Raw genomic sequence first — 20,753 nt, forward strand, 5'->3', positions numbered from 1 at the left:
TTCCAAACATATGTACAAGTTTATTCTCTAACTATATGAAAAACTACTTAATTTATACACAAGCAGAAGTAACTACAGCTCCTTCAACGGCGCAAACAACAGTAAGGCAGCCATTCCATACAATGGGGGGCGCTACTACTAAACTGTGTCGCCTATACAGCTACAGGATTACTCAATCAAAAGCCGTCTCCAAATCAAATGCTTTATGAAGATCGTCTTGTTCAAGGGTTGAAAGTTCATCCTGACGACGCTTGCGCTCTTCCTCTCTTCGACGCTGCTTAGCAGCTTCACGCTCGGATCTCTCTTTCTCAGTTTTGATACGGAGCTCCTCTTCTTCCCGTAACTTTTCTAGTTTAATGTGCCTATGAAAAAAACCAACTCATTCTCGAACAACAATAGCGTTTTACAAGGCAACAATTATACTTTTCTCTTTTCTCTTCTTCAAGTTTTTGCTGTACTTGCGCTTTTAAACGCTCCTCAACCTCTAACCGCTCACGCCTTTTTATATCTTCCGCCTTAGTGACGAGGCCACCAATAAAATACCGGTATAAACAGACATTCCAACTTTTAAGATATCATAAGGAATACTTTTTGGAAGCTTTCAATGGCTTTGCTCTTGTATTCTGCAAATAGATCATCCATAACAGGTCTAGGGCCCTCCGACCTGCCGTTAGAGTTACAGGAAGGTCTCCCCGAAACGTCCACGTTGGCAAGACTTCCCCACGCGCTTGCATTACTAAGTTTAACCACCTTCTATTCTCCAAGTAAACCAACTATAGGGATTTTAACAACGAGCAGCAAAAACGGCGCTCAACCTTGGAGAGGTCTGTGGTGGGGGCCGGTAATTGAAAACCAGCTAGTTCACCTTTGTTAGTGGGAGACAGGACGGTACACGGAGACAACAGGGGGGTCTCGGAGAGTTTGTTAATGAGTTTTGCGGGCTGCTCACCAGAAACTAGTTTAGTTTTGGCACCAACCCCATTTGCTAAACCGGACATAAAGGGCTCCTCAGGCTCCTTTTTTTGCTCTACTAAGTCTTCATTGCCTAAACAGAGCATTAAGTTATTAAAAAAAAATACAGAAAAATTCTACGCAAGAGCAGCCCCCACCAAAAAACAACTATTAATAAAACGCTATAAGCTGTATAAATAGTAACTTTTTGTCGTGAAGTCATCATCCGAGTCAGAGAAGATATCTGAAGTTGAGGAATCGGATAATCCGCTGTCGCTTGTAGAAAGGCCGCTGCTATCACTACTGTCTCCTCTACGCAGACGTTGAGCTTCAGCTTTCGAGTAAACAGAACCGAGCTGCGATTTAGACTTGCTGGCAATTACGGATTTCACATATCCGTCCAGACGGCGAAGAGTGGCTGCGTCCAAAGATGCAATATCAATTTGGACTTCCTCTCGCTTACTTTCTTCGCCGCCAGTAAGACGAGGGATCTGATCTCTTATTATCTTTAAAAGGGGTTTAATCTCTTCTCTTGTTAGAGAACGTATATTATTGCCCAACTCACGCTGCTCGCTAAGAGTCATGGGTAACGTGGCTTCTTTTTTATGCTTTTTATTAATAACCTCATCAAGAGGAGAGTTCTTCAGCCTCTTTTTAGAAGGTTTTACAGATTCTTTTTTCTTGAACTGAGACACTTGTTTATGCTTAACGGGATCAGGCCTCTGTCCAGAAGTTTTGCCGCTCCACCTTCCACCAGAGAATGACTTGCCCATGGACCTCCTTGTTTTAGTAAAAAGACGCTTCTTTACGCCTTCAGGACTTGCAATGGTAGCCCCTGTAACTTGCTTCTGGAGGGATAGTACAACCTCTTGAAGTTTCTCAAGTTTTTCAGCTACATCTCTCTGGCCAATAATATCAATATTCTGAGTGTTATTTATAGATGAGCTATGGCCATTTAGTTTTCCGCTGGACTTCCCGTCGGGCTTAGAATGGGAGTCCAGGGAAGTACCGCTCTCCACGTCACTCTCATCAGGTAGAAGCGCGTAGCCCTCCTCAAAAACATCCTGTATAGGTAAATATTATTACAACCGTCTATTATGAGTAAAACACTCTAAATGTTAACCTGTAACTTTCGGCACATTTGGTAAATTTCAGAGTCCGGCGGATTATAACGGCGACAATTTCGAAAGACGAGGTTCATGTCGCTCTCAAACTCACGAGGTGTGGAGTACTGCTTGTTCTCCAACTTAGATTTGATGAGAGAGAGGTCCATGGGCTTCTTAATCACAGTGTGATAATCGGGTAGTTGCAAACTTTCCGCGTCAACGGCAGTATAGAAAGGCCATGCAAAGTCCCGGTATTTTCTCGAAAAAAGTTTCTGTAACAACTTCTTGCAAAACTGAAGTCGAGTAGAAAGTTTGCCTTTACTAATATTTAACTTGGGCAACGCCGCCAAATGCTTACATGGGTCGGCCTTACCCTATAAGAGGTTAACCCTACATGACCTAGGACATTCAAAAAAGGAAATACCTCAACCACCTTCTTTAAATTTTCAGTGACCGACAGTCGATGCTCGCTTAAACCAACCTTTATTAAAATTATATTATCGCATAAAAACTTAAGACAAAAATAAAAAGTAAAAGAACACAGTGGATATATTGTTCAACGATGAAAATAAAGTAAACTCATTTAAAGGTTATAGTACGCTTCTCTTTCGGGTGTTAGGCCTCTCAAACAACGGTTGGTCGGGTGTCCATATGGAGTCGTTGATGCCAAGATACTTAATATCATTCTTAGATCTAACGGGAGTTTTCTTATAACGCTCCCGCTTAAGGGGCTCTCGCTGTGGAAAACCAGTAGGAGGCGGGGAGGTTAAGCAAGCGGTAGCATGATCAGAGGATGCAGTAACACTCTGGTCATCAGTGGTGTGGCTCGCGGGCCCTCCATTTAAAAGCTTTCGGTTTTTAACGATACTCTTCCTTTTTATAGGGCGAACAGGAGCAGTTGTAGAATGCAGAACAAAAACTTCTTTCGGGAGCATGGAAGCGCGTTGTAAAAAAAGTGACTCAACGTTCTCGCACATCCTCACAATATCGCTACTGGGAGGATTGTAACGCTTGCAATTTTCGAAGGTAAGCCGAAAGTCCTCTAAACAATGCTCTGCTGTTTCATATGCGTTGTCTTTCAGCTTTTTTCTGATTGTTCCAAAATCCATGGGCTGAGTAATTATATCGAAATAGTCGGGTATATTCAACGCCACAGGATCCACGGGTTTGTAAAAAGGCCAAGCGTCCTTGTGTTTCCACACAATCTTCAGTATTCCTTTTTCACAGAAATCAAGTTGATTAGTCCGATGAAAGGTAAGCTGCTTAGTGCCAGTCATAGAGGTAGCACATAGCCCAGAATCACCGATGTTAGGGTACAAATCGCGAGAAATTTCAATTTCGGCAACTCCATTAAGTTTATTAGCACTTTCTTCCAAATCACTGTCCGAGCGAGCATTTCCAACGCTCTTAGAAATCTCCTCCTCACAATTTTCTTTAATATTGCCAAGGGTGGAAAGTTCTCTCGTTTTACCGTTAACTGTACCGGGAATTTTATTAACGGGACTTCGAACCATGTTAACCTCTTTCGCTGAAGGCGGTAACTCTAAGCCTTCGCTCTCCAGTGAAGCCGAATCATCACGAGCTACGCTGCTGGCAACTTCAGAAAGAGCGAGTACATTAATGGGCTGGAGGGCCAGGGCACTTGTTTTGTTCAAAATGGGGACAGCCGAAATCTTATTTGAGTCATATCCCGCAAGTGGTTCCGTTAAACCGAGAGAACAGTTGGGAGTACCCCCATTTCTGTAGGGTATCCAATAAGCACCAAATGATACTATATAAAGGACTTTTCAAGTACCTATGAGATTTTACAACTTCGCAGTGCCTGTCAAAATCAGTTGACATCACCACAAAAAGCATATGGAAAATAGTATTAATAGCTCAGCTGCAAAGCAAGAGGTGTAAGCACTAGCAAAGGAGCCGATCCACGCTTAAAATAAACAGTCAATATGAGCATACAAAAAAACTTTAGTGGTTAGAATAAAACTCGCGCCTTTACTTTAGAAACACGTAACCCCTTAAAATTAAACTATGATTTAGTCAGTTGGTTAACTAAAAAAACTAAAAGGTAATCACAATTAACAAATCTGTAAAATCGGCAACTGTCAAAGTTACCAAATGAAAACAAAAATTTAATTATTTGATCAAATAAAAAAGTCAGAGTTAATTACAATTAATTTTATTAATAATAAAGGTAAAATAATTTAAAATGTCGTCACTGAACGCAATGCAGGTGCTAGGGCGCGTAAAGTTAAGTAAACAGCCGATATGAAGCCACTATCAAAAGACAAACCCAAAAAAAGGGAAAACGAAGGAGGACAGGAGCGGGTGACAACCCAAAAATTATGGCCAGCGAATCCAAAGGAATTATATTTATACTTTTTATTTCTGCACAACTGAACTAAAATGTATCTTATTTCTGTGATTTTTCTATTTTAATTTTATTTGGTGGGTTTTAGTGATTTAGTATTTATTAACCAGATTAATAACAAATTTGGCTTAACCATGAGTTTCCAAAATATTGCTGACCAATTAAATTTTTGTTTTTCAGTGTATGCACATAAGTAAAAGCTACCAAAAATAAACCTCTAAATTGCTGAGTAATCTGTCATTCCATGCTTTTTTTGCAATGCTTTATTTTTAAGAACTTGATCCGCTTAAAATCGCAAGTGGTAAGGCAAGTTACTACGGTTATTAATTGACTCGACTAAATGCTCCAAATTTTACTTTAGTAGACCGCGCTGCGTCGATTTGTATTTTTGCATTTTTTAGTTCGTTTCTTTTTTTCCTATCTTCATATGAGAAAAGACCAGTTAGTCAATATTTTTTAAATTTCTTTTTTTTGCTTATTAAAAAAGGCTATATCCTTTTTTAAATATATAACTATTTTATGAGTAAAAAATACATAAATTGGTTCTTGTTTATTTACTTCTAGATTGCACGTAAAGCTATGCATTGATAGTTACCTTTCAAAAATACTTAAACCTATATTCGCCCAGGCGGAAAGCATGGTTGTCTCCCATTTTACTCTTACAGTAACTTTAAATAATTTTATGTTGGTAAGTGTAGTTAAACTTGACAAGAGCTTTAGGAGAAGTGTTAAATTTATACATGTTAACTTGTTCTATTTACTTTACTATAAAGTCTCATATGACTCTACTTTTTTAATTTATTTCTTTTTCCATATTTTGACTCTTACGATTAACGCTAGGTAATTTAGATTTTTATTATCGAATATTATCAGTTGTTTTCGGAAGTCATAACTGGCAAGCTGCCGAACACTTTGTTTTTTGTAGTTATTTAAAAGAACTAGCTTAAAAAAGATTTTTAATATATTGTTTAAGACTAAAATTGATAATATATGTTTGGTAACTCCTATTATTAAAGAGGTGGAGAACATTGAAAGCAACTATGTTGGGGCTGATTGAATCTACTACCTTATCAAATAATACTACTATTACCAGAGTCAATTACACAGGCTATTAAATAATTAACTTATATCACTTTTTTACTCGCTTTTTTTAACTTTTTTTTGTAAGCTTTAGGAGGCGATTAGTATATATGCCTTAAAACTTTGAGAGTCAAGTATATTTTAGTACAGAGTAGTTATTTTTAAGCTAAACTTCCATTAGTTTTGTGACTTGCCCTGCTACGTTATACTGCGCAGTGAAACAAACAAGTCTACACAGGTAAGTAAAGAACTTGCGTTTTTTTGAAGTGAAAAAACTTTAGCTTACTGAAATTACTAACTTTACAATCCTTATCTATCGTTAAATGTACATCTTTATCTAGTTTTTTCCTCTTGTCTAAATGGTATGTAATTTTGAACAGTACATAGTCAAGTGTTATGGGTGAGAGCGGAGTAGAAAAAGTTACAGAATATTTCTGTCTTACTCTTGTGTTGTATACAAACTTCTTACGGTGCAGAAGGTCTTAAGTTATATATCCTTCAAAGTTTCTTGTCTAGAGCATAGATTTCAGTTTTAGTTTCAGTACCGTTTTGAAAAGTTTGAAAGACCATAAACAAAATTTTAACCTAATTAAGGTCGTCAGCCGATTAAAGGTTCCTTGAGAATAACAATTGCCTTTTGTATTTTGAAAGTTTATTGTTAATACTGCCCAACTAAAGAACTTAATATAACATTGTTTTTGTTGTTAATTTCATGAGCACTTAGAAAACTGGATTCTTAAGAATGACAATTAGCCTTTTGTACTGTTAAAGTTTATAAAATAGACGGTTGTTTACGGTTAATAATGTGCAACTTAAGGACTTGATATACAAGTGTTTTTGTTTTTAAATTCAAGAGCACTCAGAAAACTAGCCTTATATTTATCCACTTCATATCCTTCGTTGTAGTACGGCTCTTTACTTGAAGAAACTCTAATATTTAAAAGTATTTATGCTCCCTCAGTAACTTTTAAATTTAACTTTTGACCACCTATTTCTATTTTCAAGTTTGCTTAGTTAAACCGATAAAAGTGTGCTCACCTATAATATTTCTACCAAGAAGACCACGAAGAGTTAATTTTTTACCCTATAAACGTGCTTAAAGTTCAACACATTATACGTTACTCCTTTAAATATTTTGAAACAAGTGCTGTTCCCAAGTTTTCCCCACGAAAAATTTCTCTTACTATTTTAACTAACAACTTTAACATAAATGGTGCTGCTATATCTATGTGGACGGTATAAAAAATACATAAATTTTTTAAGGAGAGTAACAGGCCTTTTAACAATTTTGACTCTGAAAAGTTATGTTTCCTAGCACCTGACACTTAGCAAACAGTTATCTTATACGTTTTTTTTTAAAAAAATTTAAAATTTGTTTTGTTTTGTCCCTTTTTTTTATTAATAGAGAGAGCCTGATGTAGCAGTAAAAATAGCTGCCGACTCGTGTCCTTTGACATACTCTGGAGGGGTAACTGTTTAGAAAAAGACCCAAAGTCTTGAACAAACCTTTTTGGCTATAAAAACTTTTGTTAATCGCTTTGACATACTTCATATATGCTTTAATGTATACTTTTCATTTCGCATCCCTCAAGTTTTATATAGTGTTATTGCCTGTTTTAAAACATGTGTAAGATATTCTCAATTGTATCTAAAAGGAATAGAGAAGTATTTTGAGTTGCTTTAAAAGCGTTTATTACTGCTTGTATTGCGTCGGACACCCTTAGGAAAATCGCTTAATTCATCGTATATAAATTGTTTAATTTTATGAAAACGATACAGTTAAGAATATTGTCCAAGGGCAAAGGTGGATGGTTGGCAATTTTAAAAGAATGTTTGGACAAAAATAAAGTCTGTTGGTACGAGAAACAGAGCAGTACAACCAAGTCTAGACTATAACAACCTCCCTAACAAACTTATTCAATTTGTCTACACAACAATGGTTATAGAGCAGTTATTAATTTGTTAATGGCGTTTTTGGTGCTCGATGCTTAACAACTTGTAATACTTGAGCTCTTAAACCGTTGCAGTCGCCTACAAATACAAGTTAAGTTATTATCTTAAAACTCTGCATCCTTCGCGTTTAGTTACAAGTTTCAACTTAGCATCCTACCCTCATGCTAGGAGTGCGTCACGCGGACATTTCTATTGCGCACTGCCCTATGACTGATAAGTGTGCTTTTCCAGTTAAAGAGTAGCTTGTTCAATAACCCGTTTGTTAAGGGTCACAGCATTATTTATAAAAATTGTGGCCAGCGGCTCGACCTTAGTTTGGTTGTATCATTGCGTGCAAACCACAGCGCGTTTGTTAGAGACTCGGCATGTGCTTTGATGCATTTGGAGTGAAAACGCTATTGTCGATGAACCGTAGGCCCAGACAGCAGCAGCATATGTCATTATCGGCCGAGTAGACCACAACAGTCTTTGCTTATTGCGCAACGAAAGCTTACTTTTGCTGCACAATGAATGACGTGCTTGAGTCGCTGCCTTAACCTCTGCCACCGCATAAATCACGTGCAAAACCACAACAACCTAAGGTCTCCCAGGTTACTTGTGAAGGTTAACGGAGCTAACATTGAAGAAACTTTCTTAGTTACCAAAATACCGCCTTGCTCATTACTACGTCTATTAAGAGACCCCATGACGATAACAGGTGGCAAGCGCGTCAAGATAAACTTTAGATGTTGACGTCGTAGGACTAGTGACGTTAACGATGGATTAACAGATGCATAAGGATAGACTGGCAGAGACATATATCGGTTGTATGGAGTGTAAATAGTAGCGATGGAAAGGCAGTGTCTTGCGTGAACTCCGCTGAGAGTTGACGAGGGGACGACAGTGCGGTTTTTAATGGATACTGGGCACCCAGCCATCTGGATAGAACTTGAGCACGTCTCGGAGGTCAAGAGTTGGTTGATTGCTAAACAGGCCTATAATATCTAAAAACAGAGCCAGTAGATCCTTCAAAACCTAAAGGCTCAGATCTTACACTCCGTCAGAAGTAGTAGTTGTGTTGTAAAACCCAGTCTGCTTCAATTTTTAACTTTCGAACACAAGTTTGATTAATCGTTACGTGTTCCCTCGTGCTAAAAAAATAAAAGAAACAACTGATGTACCACGAAAAAAAAACTTCAAAACTCTTGGCTCTTAATAAGTTTAAAAATACTAATTAATTTAACGGACTAACGGTATCTAATTACTTAGGAACAGTAATAAGAGACCAACAACAGAAAGAGAAAAAGATTGCCACTTTATTTACTTATTTATTTTTTAATAGACAATTACTGGTGCTTGATCGAGTTTAAGACTTCGAGTACTCGAGTTCTCAATTAGAAGTGACAGCAGGTACATTACAAATAGCATTCAGGGTGTTATTATTTTTTTATATTAACAAAAAAAAAAAGAACGTTCTTAAGCGCATCACGTATGTGAATTAACGTGCCTCGTCCCATGGCTCGTAAATAAGTTCGCTCGCCAGCAAGCGAGTAGTGTGCTTGGTGAGTCTGTCGTAAAGGACTACTGCATAGCGTTACAGGATTTGAAATACAAACTAAAACTGCGGTAAAAAATTTACGGACAGTGACAACTGCCCCTATACGAAAAACATTCCTTAGTCAGCTCGCCAATAGCCCCACTGCAGAATTGTAAAAAACCTATAACACATATTCCCGCTTTGGAGAGATCAGTACCGGGCACCCATGTGCTATTGGTCTTTTATTTACCTTTCAGTGGATAGCGGAAACTCAAGACGTTCTTTTTAATGACTTAATCATGCAAAGATAACGCGAAGCAATTCTTGTGCATAGCAGCTTGTAAGTGTACTTTAGGCACTTGCGTCTAACGCACTATAACTTCGGTTAATATGTATACTCCCGTTCAAAGCATTTTTGTCATAAAACTATTAGCGGCTTGAGAGTCAATTTTACGGGTTATCTTGACATGACGACATCTCATGATAAGAGGACTCTTTTCCAGTAGAAATATTAAGCTGAGCTAAGGTATAACCACTCGAGCCACCCATTAAAGTTCTTTTCACCTATGTGAACATATGCTACTTTCGTCGCATAAACACCAGATACTTTTGTAGATGTTTAAGAAGCTCAGCTATCTGCAATGCCTTGAGATGTTTTCCGACCAAAAGATTCTTAACTGTATGCCCAACCAAAAATGCTTTATTGCCAAAAGTAGACTAATCAACGCTACTAATACATCTTGTGCGTTTTTACAGCATGACCATTAAAAAGGCTTTATCACTATGCCTTTTAAGGCAGTTATGTCTCAACTTCCTAAAGCAAAAACAATTGACCAAGTCTAAGCAAAAGTAAATAACCAAAGCCCATGCAAGGAAACACCTACTTTTGTTTTACAAAAAAGGAAACGATTAATCATGAAAGGAGTTAAATCTGTATATTATTAGGACTTGACTTTAATGCAAAAGATAATAATTTCTTGGATTATTAATAATTGTATAGCCGTATTGCACGGAAAGATTAAATTTGATTAGCTTAAATTTAGTGAAGTAATACCAAAATATGAGCTGCTATGCGGAGTGTATATATATTAGAGCTGTAATTTTAGTAAATGATTTGAATAAAAAAAAAGATTAAATACTGAAACATGGCAAGGAAAGTACAGTATAGTAAAATAAACATACATAGCAAAATAATTATATGTTAAATTATTTTAAGATATTTTGCCTATATTTTTCACTTCCACCATGCTGCAATTGACAAGTCGAATGACCAAACGCACTTCATTTATAAGATCAAACTTAAAATGTTGTAGTCAAGAACTCTACTAAACTTGCAGCGGTTTTTTTAATCATCTTTAAATATGTAGATATAAAAAAATATTGATATAATTTACTGATGATAGGCCACTTTGTGTTTGTTTAACAAATCCAAAAACCACCAGGAAGTTAGAATTAATCTACGATTGCTCCCAAGCACGATTTTAACAGGCTAGCGGACTTAAGTGGCAGCCTAAAAATTTCCTCAGCTTATAACATCTTACTGAATAACCCATTTCGCTTTTTTGCGAAGAACTTGGATCATTTAAAGAGGGGAAATACACCCTATCACCATGAAGTAGGTGGTTTTTTTTTTTAATAATATTTTTTCTACCCTCAAATGCGATTAACTTTAGCTTAACATTCACTAACAAATGGAAGTCTCCAGCGAACAAATGACCAAAATATTATTACGTTTTCACTTGTATACTTACTGAACTGCAATTTTTTCTATTCCCAGAGATCGTTTTGGGTTTTTTTTGCACTACATGTCTGAACGAAATGGATATTTAAAAATGACATTACAATCTAACTGCTGAATTACAAAATTGGGCCGTCTTATATTAATTGCGAAAGTCTACTAACCTCCGCACATCGCTTACCGCAATCTGTAATTTTAGGATTACGAAAACCTCAATATCAAAATGAAGTTGCGGATCCAAGACTCTGGTTTATGTGAAATGAAAGTATTAACTAAAAGTTGTTAGTAGAGATGGTATGTGCACGTGACCAACAAGACCAGAAGATGCGAGCCGCACCGGCGAGAAAAGCAACCCATGATTTTATAATATTTTATCTAAATAGAAATAAACACAAAATTTTATTTAATAACAGTTAAAGGTTACTGAAGTTAAAAAGGTAAATAGCTTTTCAGCTATTGGCATTGCTCCACGCTTGTCGTTTCTTGCCCATCACGTCCCTTCGCATTATAAAAAGGTTTTATTAAAGGCTATAAATTGTTTTAGGTGAAGCGACCTGCTCTATACTTTTTGCGATTCGCTTGGCCTCCCTTATGACAGACTCGGGTAACCCGGCCTGACTATACACATAAAAAGAGTTAACTAGCCGTGGGCTTTCGTTTCTCTTATTAATAAATCAGACTTTAATTTTATGTGTTATGTAACAGTTCTTCCAACCCACTAAGTACCCTTGCCAGTTATATACAATTTAACTATAAGCTCAACAGCTCCAAGCGGTACTAGTTTTCGTTCGTTAATTTGTAGTTATACCTAGCAGCCTCTATCCCGTAGGACTTATTCGATAAACCAGGGACCATCTTGTAGGTGAAGACTACTTCCCCGTCTGGTTACAGTAAACCCAGTTGGGGAAATATAAGGCGGCGCTGCTGGAGGGCACCTGGTTGCACTAGCGCTTGACTCTGGTAATACTGGAGCCTCTCGCAGTCGGATAAGTGGGCCTTAAGATTGGAATTTGTATTAAAGACTTCATAAAGCAAATAGACGTTGCTAACGTCTAATCCTTCGTAGTGGGTAGCAGCCAGAGTGCGACAACCAATGTCATGCAGCCGACGTAGCACCGCTATTGCAATGGCTGTACCGTCTCGTGTGCCGGTTCCACGCCCCACTTCGTCCAGAATCTGTTTGAGTGGGAAGTAGAGGCATGCTGTAGTTGAAAGTAAGCGCGGCGTGCGAACCACAAGAGAAGAAGAGGTCGCTTGCTTGAGTATTCGAGCCGTTTCGGACATTTCAATCATAAACGTGGACATGTTTTGAGTGATGTCATCATGCGCTCCGACCCTGGCGAATAGCGAAACTGCTATTCCGAGTTTTGCCCTGTAATAATGTAGATGGTAACACACTTTTCTATTATAGAAAATCTCACAAACTTTCTTGCAGGCACAAAGCTTCCCATCTGAGCCAAGACGAGAATGAGAGCGTTCTGCCTCATGAAAGTGCTTTTTCCGCCCATGTTGGGGCCAGTGATCATCCAAAGACTCTGCTATGAAAAATAAAACTTCATATTTTTGTTTAAAGTTGGGTGCATCAGAGCGCGGACAAGTAGAACCGCCGTTATATTCAGTGGACTATCGTTTTGCTCATTATATACAAACTTTTTTATTAGAGTTCACACGCAAAACTTAAAAACCAGCAACATTAATAAGCCATAGAACCGTACTTTGTCGCCTCCTAACGAGCAGTCATTCTCAACAAAGTGAAGGGAAAAATTATCATCTAAAACAGCGCTTGCCCATTATTATAACGCGCAATAAAACTCAACGGGTATAGAATAACAGATATGAGCATTTCTTTGGCGCAGTTTCCTCACTACTGGATGGAAGCCGCCCTTAGAAAAAAGTGATGTCATTAAATAAGCAGCAGGGCGGCTGCGCAGACCAATGCTTTACTATAACATCAAAGTGCACGTGATCAGACGGCAGCAGCGTTGGCCGGGAGAAGCCCTCCTCAAAAGCTACTCTGGCCAGTGAGTCGTAATAGTCCAATCGCGCCAGCGCTTTACCTTTTGGATGTCGTAGGATTGGCTTAGCTGAGGCAAACATTTTAATGGGCCAGTACCCAATTTGATAAAATATTTTTCCAAAGACTGAAAAGAGTTGATCGCGCTGGAAAGCAGCACTGTTTCGTAAGAGGAAAACTCCTTTTCAATTTCAACTTTTTGTTGGATTAGCCTGCGAAATATAGTGAAGCTTGAACACTAATAACAAGCAAGTAAACCCGCCTGATGCCAACCTTTCCAACGCTGGGCAGCTGTAGCGCACCACGGAGCGAGTGCTCTGCTTTAGCGATGGAGTAAAGGCTGTGTCGAGCCCTGCATCCTGTAGGCAGATCTCTATAAACTGACGGACGGCCGTTTCGCGCTTAGAGGAAGCCTCCAGACAGTAGATGAAGTCTGGATGCTCGCGAAGCGTTAGATGGTCCACGAGAGGACTCTACCATAAAGAAACTTCCACGACGGGCTTAGGAACCCATGCCATGCAGTCTTACTAGCTCTCTTATATGCTTTTCTAGTGAAAAGAGTCCCTCCTGAACGGCATCCATTTTACTTCTGAGCTGTCGGAGGCGCTTGTCTCCAGTTAGTTCGCCCTGAATAGGGCGGATAGCATAAAAAACCAATAAAGGGCAGTGAAGAACTCACATCGTCATTAAACAAACCGCCAAGGCTTTTATAAAAAGGAGAATTTAAAGCACGAATGTCCTCCAGTAGAATCTCTGTATTCTTCTCATTAGCAGACAGTTTGGTAGAAAAACTTTGGTAGAACTATGGACGTTTGCTGTCATTAGTTGTGGGGCATATGTTGTGGTAGTGTGTACCTCCGCGGCACTCTCGCAGGTGCTCAAAAGCTGAAGCATTTCACTGACGCCAAACTTGCCCTGCGATATCTTGTAGAGCACGCGCTCAACGTCTGCGCACTCCCTCAAAAAAGAGCTGACCAAATAGCATTTGCCTCGTTTTTTATCGCTGCTCAAACACGCTTCAAAGACCTTATGTAGCTTTTACCGAGAGCATTACTGGCGTAGGCGCTATAAAGCGCGCCCACACAGGCTTGCTTTTTAGTGATAACGTCCATCTGAGCATACGGGAGACCCACGCGAGTCTTCAGCTCGCGCCTTCCAGCCTTCGTTCGGCAGCGATCCAGTAGTTTATAGAGCGACACCTTGGTGCTACTGGACGCGATACCCTTTAAGAGTTCCAGTGCGCGCCGGGTCTCAGCGTCAATCTGGAGGTAGACGGACGCCTCAAATCGCGAGATCTAGAGTAGCGCGTAAGTTGAGTGGCCACCACGTGTTTGTATTTCAATTGGCACCTTGTGGATCTCGGGAAGGTTCTTTATAAACGTGAATCTGGCCGGTTCAGAGAAATAAAGATACTCATTTCGCATAAGTGGCTACAAAAAGGCGAAACTCGAGATAGGAAAACAGCATGCGGCAAACTTTGCGTTCGCTGGCAGAAAAGTCAGGAACGGTGTCGAGCAAGGCCTCCCACTTTGCACGTTGCTCTTCACACGAGCATATTATTGGCTTGAAACAGCACGTGATAATTAACCAATGAGGAGTGTACCGGACTTTGCCGGGTTTGGCGAGTCCAAGGCATGAAGATCGCAGTCGCTGTAATAACACTTTATAGAATGCCACGTGAAGGACTGAAGACGACATTATTTCATAATGTTTTGCACCTCTTTAAGATAAGATGTGGCAAGCCTTTTAATAATCAGTTGGATGTCGGACGGAGCCAGTAACTGGAAATACTGTTTGAGATTTTGTACAAATGCAGGAGAAGAAAAGACCTCGCTGGGCTCTGTATAGGAAACGATCTCCTCAAAACTCTGGAAGGTTCCAGTGTGCACAACTATTTCTCCTGTTGGACACAAAGAAAGTAGTGAGCAGCAGCAGCAGCAGCAGCCTGCAGGAACTCGGTAAAACCACCTGAGCAGACGTCTACATAGGCCAATGACACGTGATCGGGCGACTCTTTGAAGTGCGGAGTGTGTTATGAAGAGCAGCAGTAACTACCAAAAGAAGATTACCGCTTTCATGAATGGCCATTAAATAATTCCTATACCGAAAGAAAAACAAATAAGTTAAGCAAAATACAAATGTAATAAAATAGTCATGTGCTATTTAATTATTTGTAAGGAAAAAAAGTTCTAGTTATAAATATAATTATTTAAAAAAATTTCAAACAAATAAATAAAATTCTTTAACGACCTGTCTCCGTCCAAAGCGTACTCACCCATCGTTCCGGGGGTTATAATTCTGGTAATTATTCGTTCGATCTCCTTAACGTTATTTCTAGACGGAACCTCCTTCTGTTCACAAATTATAACCTTCTTGTCTAAGAAAAGTAATTAAATTTATACAAGATTTTAAAAAGTTTACGTTTTGGTATTACAATTTATAAAACTATAAATGGCGCCTACTATAAACAGAAGTTATTTTAAAGTAGTATTGTTATTGTGTAATAATGTCTCACCTGTATTTTTTAAAATCGTTTCTACCCAGTTTTCCAGATTTCTAACAGGGAACCCACACATCTAGATATAAATATTAAGAAAGTATACTAAAAATCTCCTTTAAGTAGAGAGTCTTTATTTGGACGCAAGAAACGTAGTATCTACAAGAAAAGAAAGCTAAATTTATTTTTAATCGAATACTTTTTTAAAAAAACTATGTTTTTTGTGAACGAGTTTCAAACCACAACTTTTGTTAACGTCAACGGCATCTTCGTTGTAAATTTCATAAAAATCTCCACACTAGAAGGATATTACGTATTGCAATTTATAAGTATTCATACTATTATGATAAAAATAAACTTGAAATAGAATTAGAAAGGAATTCCGAGGTTGGAACTGGCGATGAACTTCGTAATACTGTCTTTCCATTCTAGTTTTTGGGATTCCTAGAACGAGCTCGCTGCTGTACATTCTTATATAACTAAAAATAGGATTTCTAAAGGTATATTTGGAAGCAAACTTGCAGTAAACTAGAGGTGTAGTTAAACATTTAAAACCGGCCTTTGTTACAAAACTGACATCACTACTAGTAGAAACACAGGCCACTCTTGATAAGGCGCTCGAAAGGTAATAAGTTATTGCACTCAAACTGCACTTCTGAATATTGTCTCTCCTGACATAATAGAGTTTCATCATGAAAGAAAAGAGGCTCCGACTACGTTAAAGAAAAATAGTTTAAAACTCTTCCAGCTGTAGCGCAAAATATGAATAGCTCTACTTCCCGCCCGTTTCTTATCCCCCGGCTCGCGCCGCCACCGTGTTCTAGCTTACGGTTCCAAGTAACACTACACCGCCTATGTAATTACAGCTATATGAGCGAGTAGTCATTTATTTAGTTTATAACTACAGAAGATAATAGGCTACGTTAATTAAAAATTTCTATAGATAATAGGTAAAGAATATCATATAACCAGTATTACACTGCAAAATCAGAGGCAAATTAAGACTATACATAAATCCTCAAAATCTTTTTTAACTGCTGCCAGTGTTAAAAAATTTGCCTTAAGTTACTATAACGTTGCATATTCCTAAACAATTTCTCAAAACTTCTAGTTATTATACTTCTATGGAGGAATTCACTATTAAGTATTCGTACCCATATCCCTCTTAAGAAAAATACAGATTAAGTTGTAAAATCCTTAAACTGCACTGCTTATTAACAGGTTAAACATCTAATGCACAGAACCAGGGTGAGAGTTGTCGTAGAAGTTCAAATATTATCTTACAGCTTTTATGTTGTTAAATGAAATTTAACAACATGTTATATATTTATAGTTCCTCACCAAAAAGTTAAGCAAAATGAAGTATTAACAAGTTGTCTAGTTTTAAGTGAGAAGCGAACACATAATCATAGGCCACCAGGAATTTGGCTATTAATTAAAATATTTTATTATAAAAAATGTGAAAAAGTGTTTTTTATGCGCGCCATCAGGGTATATTGCTTTTGTTCTAGCTGGCTTTTACCGCATACAAAACGTAGGCAATGTGTTAAAATGTTATTTTTTTGAGGGGTATTGCAGTTTTATTGTTACCAATTTGTTATAGTACGGCAACCTCTGCGCTAAGCTGAAAAAATTTATTTGTTTAACGTAAAAGCTAAAGTGCTACTAATTCTTAAATACGCAAACTTTGCCAGCGAATGGTGAAACTTAAGATGCTTCAATTATTGTAGTGCTAATAAAAAAAACTTTTTATTGAATTAAATTTAGAGCGCCAAAAACTTATTAAAAAATAAAATATATTTTTAATTTACACATTTAATTTTATTTAGACAATTAGACACTTTGAAACAGTAAACAAAAATGATTTTTTCTATAAAATACATCCCTTCTTACGAAAAATCTATAATAAACATAATGATGGGTTACAAGGTTTTTTGAAAAAAGGCCGCTTACTTTTATAAGGTAAAATTTATTGCCTAAAAACTTATTCTTTACAGATAATCACTATTTACACCGAATTAAATACTCTAAAGTTTGCGTTCAGTATATTAAAATTAACAAAGGATTGAGAGCAACAAAGCGAAAGAAAAGTAATATCGCATTACTTTATTAAAGAGTTTTTCAGTTTGTATTTATACTATTCAAAACTTGTTCCCGTATAGTAAATTGTAACTCAAAATGGCTCTAAGAAGAACTAGCAGGCATTTTTAAAATTGTGCAGACGTTGTTTAATTTAGTGGTGCATAATTTAATTGAGGTATTATATAGCTATTTGAAATCACTATCTTTAGTGTTCAGCAAACTTTAAGGTTAGGTATCTCATATAATCCGGCTTAGACCTCTTCCATCTCTACGAATCCGTAAATGGTGCTGTTTTTATAATATACAACAATGTACTTTAAGTTCTTCCACCTTCATCACAAATAAAATATTTGATTTTGATATAAAGTAAAATATAAATCCATGAATTACAATAAACGCTACTTATCGACTGAATGTCAAGAAAAGGTTTTTCGGTTATTAAGATGAAGACATAGTAACCAATAAATATTATGTACCCATCATTAGGGTTAAAAGTTAGGGTTAGGTTAAGAGTTCTTGGGGCAAGCCATTTTGATATTTCGTGTGTTAATGTTTAATAGCAGCAGTAAGTTTATAAAAATTATTTTACACGAATATGAAGTTTTATTACTGAACTATGCATTATACGTTACAAAAGTCGGTATTAAGCCTACAAAAAATCTTTTATTACAAAAACCATGAAAAACCGCTGGCAACTATATCTTGAAACAAAATCTATGTGCAGTTTAATATGGTGTTACATCTCCATTCGCCCTAACAATCACTGCTTTTCTGCTTGGCATGGTTGCTGCTAAAGATTAAAAAACTCAGGTATAAACTTAGTTCCATAAATTTTCAGTTTTAACTTTACATCTAAAATTGTCTCTGAGGGTTAGTTCTTAAATGCTGCTTCATCTTATGCCAGAATATTTTTAAAATATTAAGGCCCGGCTATAGAAGATCATGACAAAATTGTTATCCCTTCTCAGAGAGCAATTTCGTTTTGAATTGGTTTTATGTAAAGAGGCTCCATCTTGGTAAACACAATTTCCCTCAGCCGACAGCTTGTTGATACTCGAAAGAAGATCATTTGTTAATATATTCTAATATTTCTCTACGTTTACCATACGGTCGATAAACTCAAAGTTACCCCAAGTCTTTTGCTGGCCTACAGTCTTTTCATCATCCCTTTTGAGAGTTTCATGGTGTGTTGCATGCAGTCTGCATAAAAGCTTAATTTTTTGACCTGATAACTCGTTTTTAATGAAGCCTTATCACAAACATCCAAGTTTAATTAATCACTAAGATAATTTTGCTTGTCGTCCACACCCCATGGTAGTTTAGATTTCGTGCATTCATATTTATATTTTCTTTATTTTTTTGGTAAGAAACGGTTTTTCTTTAGACTTCGTGTAATATAAAAATACATAGGCTGAAAATGTATACAATATTTATGCCATACCTCATTAAATTTTAGTCCAGATTTGTGTATATACTGTCTACAACTTTCACGAGATAGCTTTAATCCTGACTCTTCATTCCACTGTGCCGTGCCGTATTACCTCGAACCGTTTTTCGTCCCACCTTTTTACACAATTTTATGAGAGCTTCTTGATTTTTTAATGAATTAGATTAGGGCGCCTGAGCTGTAACCTTTAACGGGAGGTCCGGAAATATATATATACTAGTAAATAGCACTGCGCTATTACTATACTATGTACCAGAAGCAATTACTGTATTATTTAGTCGTATTACTTCAACCAAAGAGTACCTATATCTAATATATAGACACATTAATAGGTTAACAGCATGTAATAACACTTTATATCTTACTGCATCATTTATTAGAAGGAAGTACTAATTGTCAAGTCACAACTCCATAGGTTAACAATTAACTAAACCTTCAATAAAGATATAATAGGGTCTAGATACGACAAAAGAGAGCTATTAACATAACATTCATTAGAAGAACAGACCGTAGCCATAGGTTTCGTCCGCAACTAATTGTCTCTCTCCAGCTATCTTTATACTTAGAACTTAGCAAATGGACAGCACACTGCCCTATGATCTGTGAGCTCCAAGTAGAGAGAGGTAAGGGGCAAAGCACAGGCAGTACAGTAGTATATCCAAAGCAGCCGGATCAGCAAAATGCATTATGGAACCCATTAATGAGTTAGTTAAGCACATGCCACCTCCCTGCAGTTGGGTGAAGATTAACTCAAGTAGAGCTGCTGGAGTTCTTATATATAGGCTTGTTTGTTACCAGCGCTTGTACGATAGCAGTCTAGGAAAGAAATGCAATCCTCACGCTGATGAAATGTACATTAAAGGACGAATGCTTCGATAACTGCTCACGGTCAGATGTCAAAATAATCTACGTAGTCTTCCCACTAAGAAGTCACCTATATCTTTAAATGATGACCAAAAGTATGCCTATATCACTGTGATCTAAGCCCTAAAATTGTTGCTTACACATGCACCCGCAAAAAGGTAAGATAGAAAAAAAAAAAATTAAAATGTATGCAGGTACATGTGTAAGCAACGTGATAAAAGAGATGATCTCTTATCTTATGCGCTTTTTTTAAATTCTAAAATTACAAAAATGACCCCTTTGTAGGCTAAATAGAGCTTTTACCCAGAGAAAATTCACACAGTAGTGTAAAGTTTTTGCATTTTTTGGGTAAAAAGCACTAAAATAAACACTAAGATGGTGGCTAGATTTGAATTAGCTTCTTCGCTCAGAAGGTTTTACCAGTTAAACTACAACTGAATTAAATAGTTTTATAAAGCTGAACCCTTAAAGGGGATCGGCCGCATATATGTACATACATGCTAGTAAATAACACTATTTAGAGTACCTGGTCCGATTGCACGATTAGCTAGGTCAGTTCACTGGAAAAGAAATTAACACTGACGCAACTTTCCCTTTAGCCAATATTGTATTCAAGTTCAAGGTTAATTAGTCTATTAGTTTAGCTATTTGCATGACTAAACCAGCGGCTTCAGAGAAACATAGTATTATATATCATCACTCATCAGTACAACAGCGTTCTCGTTTGCTTTCGTTCTTGCTACTTGCACTGAACGAGATATTATTATACTGACTTAGCAGATCTTGTCAATGATTTACTAAAAGGTAAATATGATCTGCTTTATCGCGTCAAAGAGAAAGGACGTCCACGGGCAATGCTTAAAGCTAAGGTTAATGAGCTTATTCGCTTTCCTACTGTGAATGCAACAAAAGTTAACCCCAAAGCCAAACAAGTCTCGTTACTGACAGAAAGGAATCAGTTCAAGGCATGTTAGCAAACAGTGTTCCACTCCAAGCTGCATACAAAAAAAGATGCTGCCTTGGAACTGATGCATAGACGCCTTTTTGACAATATTAAGAGTAGTTCCTTCGAAATTGCGTCACGCAACTTGCGACTCTCCGAAGTAGTTTTCCACTCTCGACCCAGAGCTCTTATCA

The 20,753-nt window shown here is 37.4% G+C and overlaps 2 protein-coding genes and 1 long non-coding RNA gene across 5 annotated transcripts; 1 reads left to right on the forward strand and 2 right to left on the reverse strand.

Annotated features, from left to right (window-relative positions):
* Window positions 1-4,385, reverse strand: LOC135144945 (bromodomain testis-specific protein-like). Its single transcript, XM_064077082.1, has 10 exons — window positions 4,348-4,385; window positions 3,853-3,984; window positions 2,657-3,797; window positions 2,482-2,538; window positions 2,075-2,431; window positions 1,157-2,015; window positions 816-1,045; window positions 589-753; window positions 424-515; window positions 1-362 (listed from the first exon to the last, which is right to left on the reverse strand). The coding sequence occupies exons 2-10, from the start codon at window positions 3,912-3,914 to the stop codon at window positions 173-175; spliced, it is 3,153 nt and encodes a 1,050-aa protein (XP_063933152.1). The 5' UTR covers window positions 3,915-3,984; window positions 4,348-4,385; the 3' UTR covers window positions 1-172.
* A 327-nt stretch (window positions 4,386-4,712) lies between these two features.
* Window positions 4,713-7,016, forward strand: LOC135144951 (uncharacterized). The gene is made up of 4 exons (XR_010283270.1): window positions 4,713-4,807; window positions 4,990-5,065; window positions 5,442-5,743; window positions 6,911-7,016. It is a non-coding gene; the product is annotated as an uncharacterized LOC135144951 (long non-coding RNA).
* Window positions 7,017-11,038: 4,022 nt separating this feature from the next.
* Window positions 11,039-15,930, reverse strand: LOC135144926 (DNA mismatch repair protein MutS-like). Of its 3 annotated transcripts, none has more exons than XM_064077058.1 (28): window positions 15,582-15,930; window positions 15,423-15,521; window positions 15,242-15,302; window positions 14,977-15,103; window positions 14,796-14,824; window positions 14,695-14,739; window positions 14,556-14,626; window positions 14,445-14,507; window positions 14,330-14,387; window positions 14,174-14,267; window positions 14,076-14,112; window positions 13,753-14,021; window positions 13,582-13,696; window positions 13,406-13,528; window positions 13,255-13,353; window positions 13,000-13,199; window positions 12,826-12,938; window positions 12,657-12,769; window positions 12,544-12,595; window positions 12,428-12,483; window positions 12,138-12,247; window positions 11,946-12,084; window positions 11,763-11,888; window positions 11,648-11,708; window positions 11,521-11,593; window positions 11,267-11,330; window positions 11,137-11,210; window positions 11,039-11,087 (listed from the first exon to the last, which is right to left on the reverse strand). In XM_064077058.1, exons 1-27 carry the CDS (start codon window positions 15,915-15,917, stop codon window positions 11,166-11,168), a joined length of 2,778 nt encoding a protein of 925 aa, XP_063933128.1. In that variant the 5' UTR covers window positions 15,918-15,930; the 3' UTR covers window positions 11,039-11,087; window positions 11,137-11,165. The 3 variants fall into 3 exon arrangements, with proteins under 3 accessions (XP_063933128.1, XP_063933125.1, XP_063933126.1); XM_064077055.1 differs by having other exon boundaries at window positions 12,138-12,250; XM_064077056.1 differs by lacking the exon at window positions 11,039-11,087 and having other exon boundaries at window positions 11,095-11,210; window positions 12,138-12,250.
* Window positions 15,931-20,753: the final 4,823 nt, after the last annotated feature.

Source organism: Zophobas morio, unplaced genomic scaffold (genome assembly GCF_036711695.1).
Source record: "Zophobas morio isolate AGI-343-1 ecotype UQ-CSIRO unplaced genomic scaffold, CSIRO_AGI_Zmor_V1 ptg000113l, whole genome shotgun sequence".
NCBI classification, from domain to species: domain Eukaryota; kingdom Metazoa; phylum Arthropoda; class Insecta; order Coleoptera; family Tenebrionidae; genus Zophobas; species Zophobas morio.

Coding starts and splice junctions, on each gene's coding strand:
- LOC135144945 (XM_064077082.1), bottom strand. CDS start 3,914: ATGCTTTTTGTGGTGATGTCAACTGATTTTGACAGGCACTGCGAAGTT. Junction 3,798..3,852: donor GAAGTTGTAAAATCTCATAG/GTACTTGAAAAG, acceptor GATACCCTACAG/AAATGGGGGTACTCCCAACT. Junction 2,539..2,656: donor CTAACACCCGAAAGAGAAGC/GTACTATAACCT, acceptor ATTTTAATAAAG/GTTGGTTTAAGCGAGCATCG.
- LOC135144926 (XM_064077055.1), bottom strand. CDS start 15,917: ATGATGAAACTCTATTATGTCAGGAGAGACAATATTCAGAAGTGCAGT. Junction 14,627..14,694: donor CTATGTAGACGTCTGCTCAG/GTGGTTTTACCG, acceptor TGTGTCCAACAG/GAGAAATAGTTGTGCACACT. Junction 13,697..13,752: donor CTCGGTAAAAGCTACATAAG/GTCTTTGAAGCG, acceptor CTATTTGGTCAG/CTCTTTTTTGAGGGAGTGCG.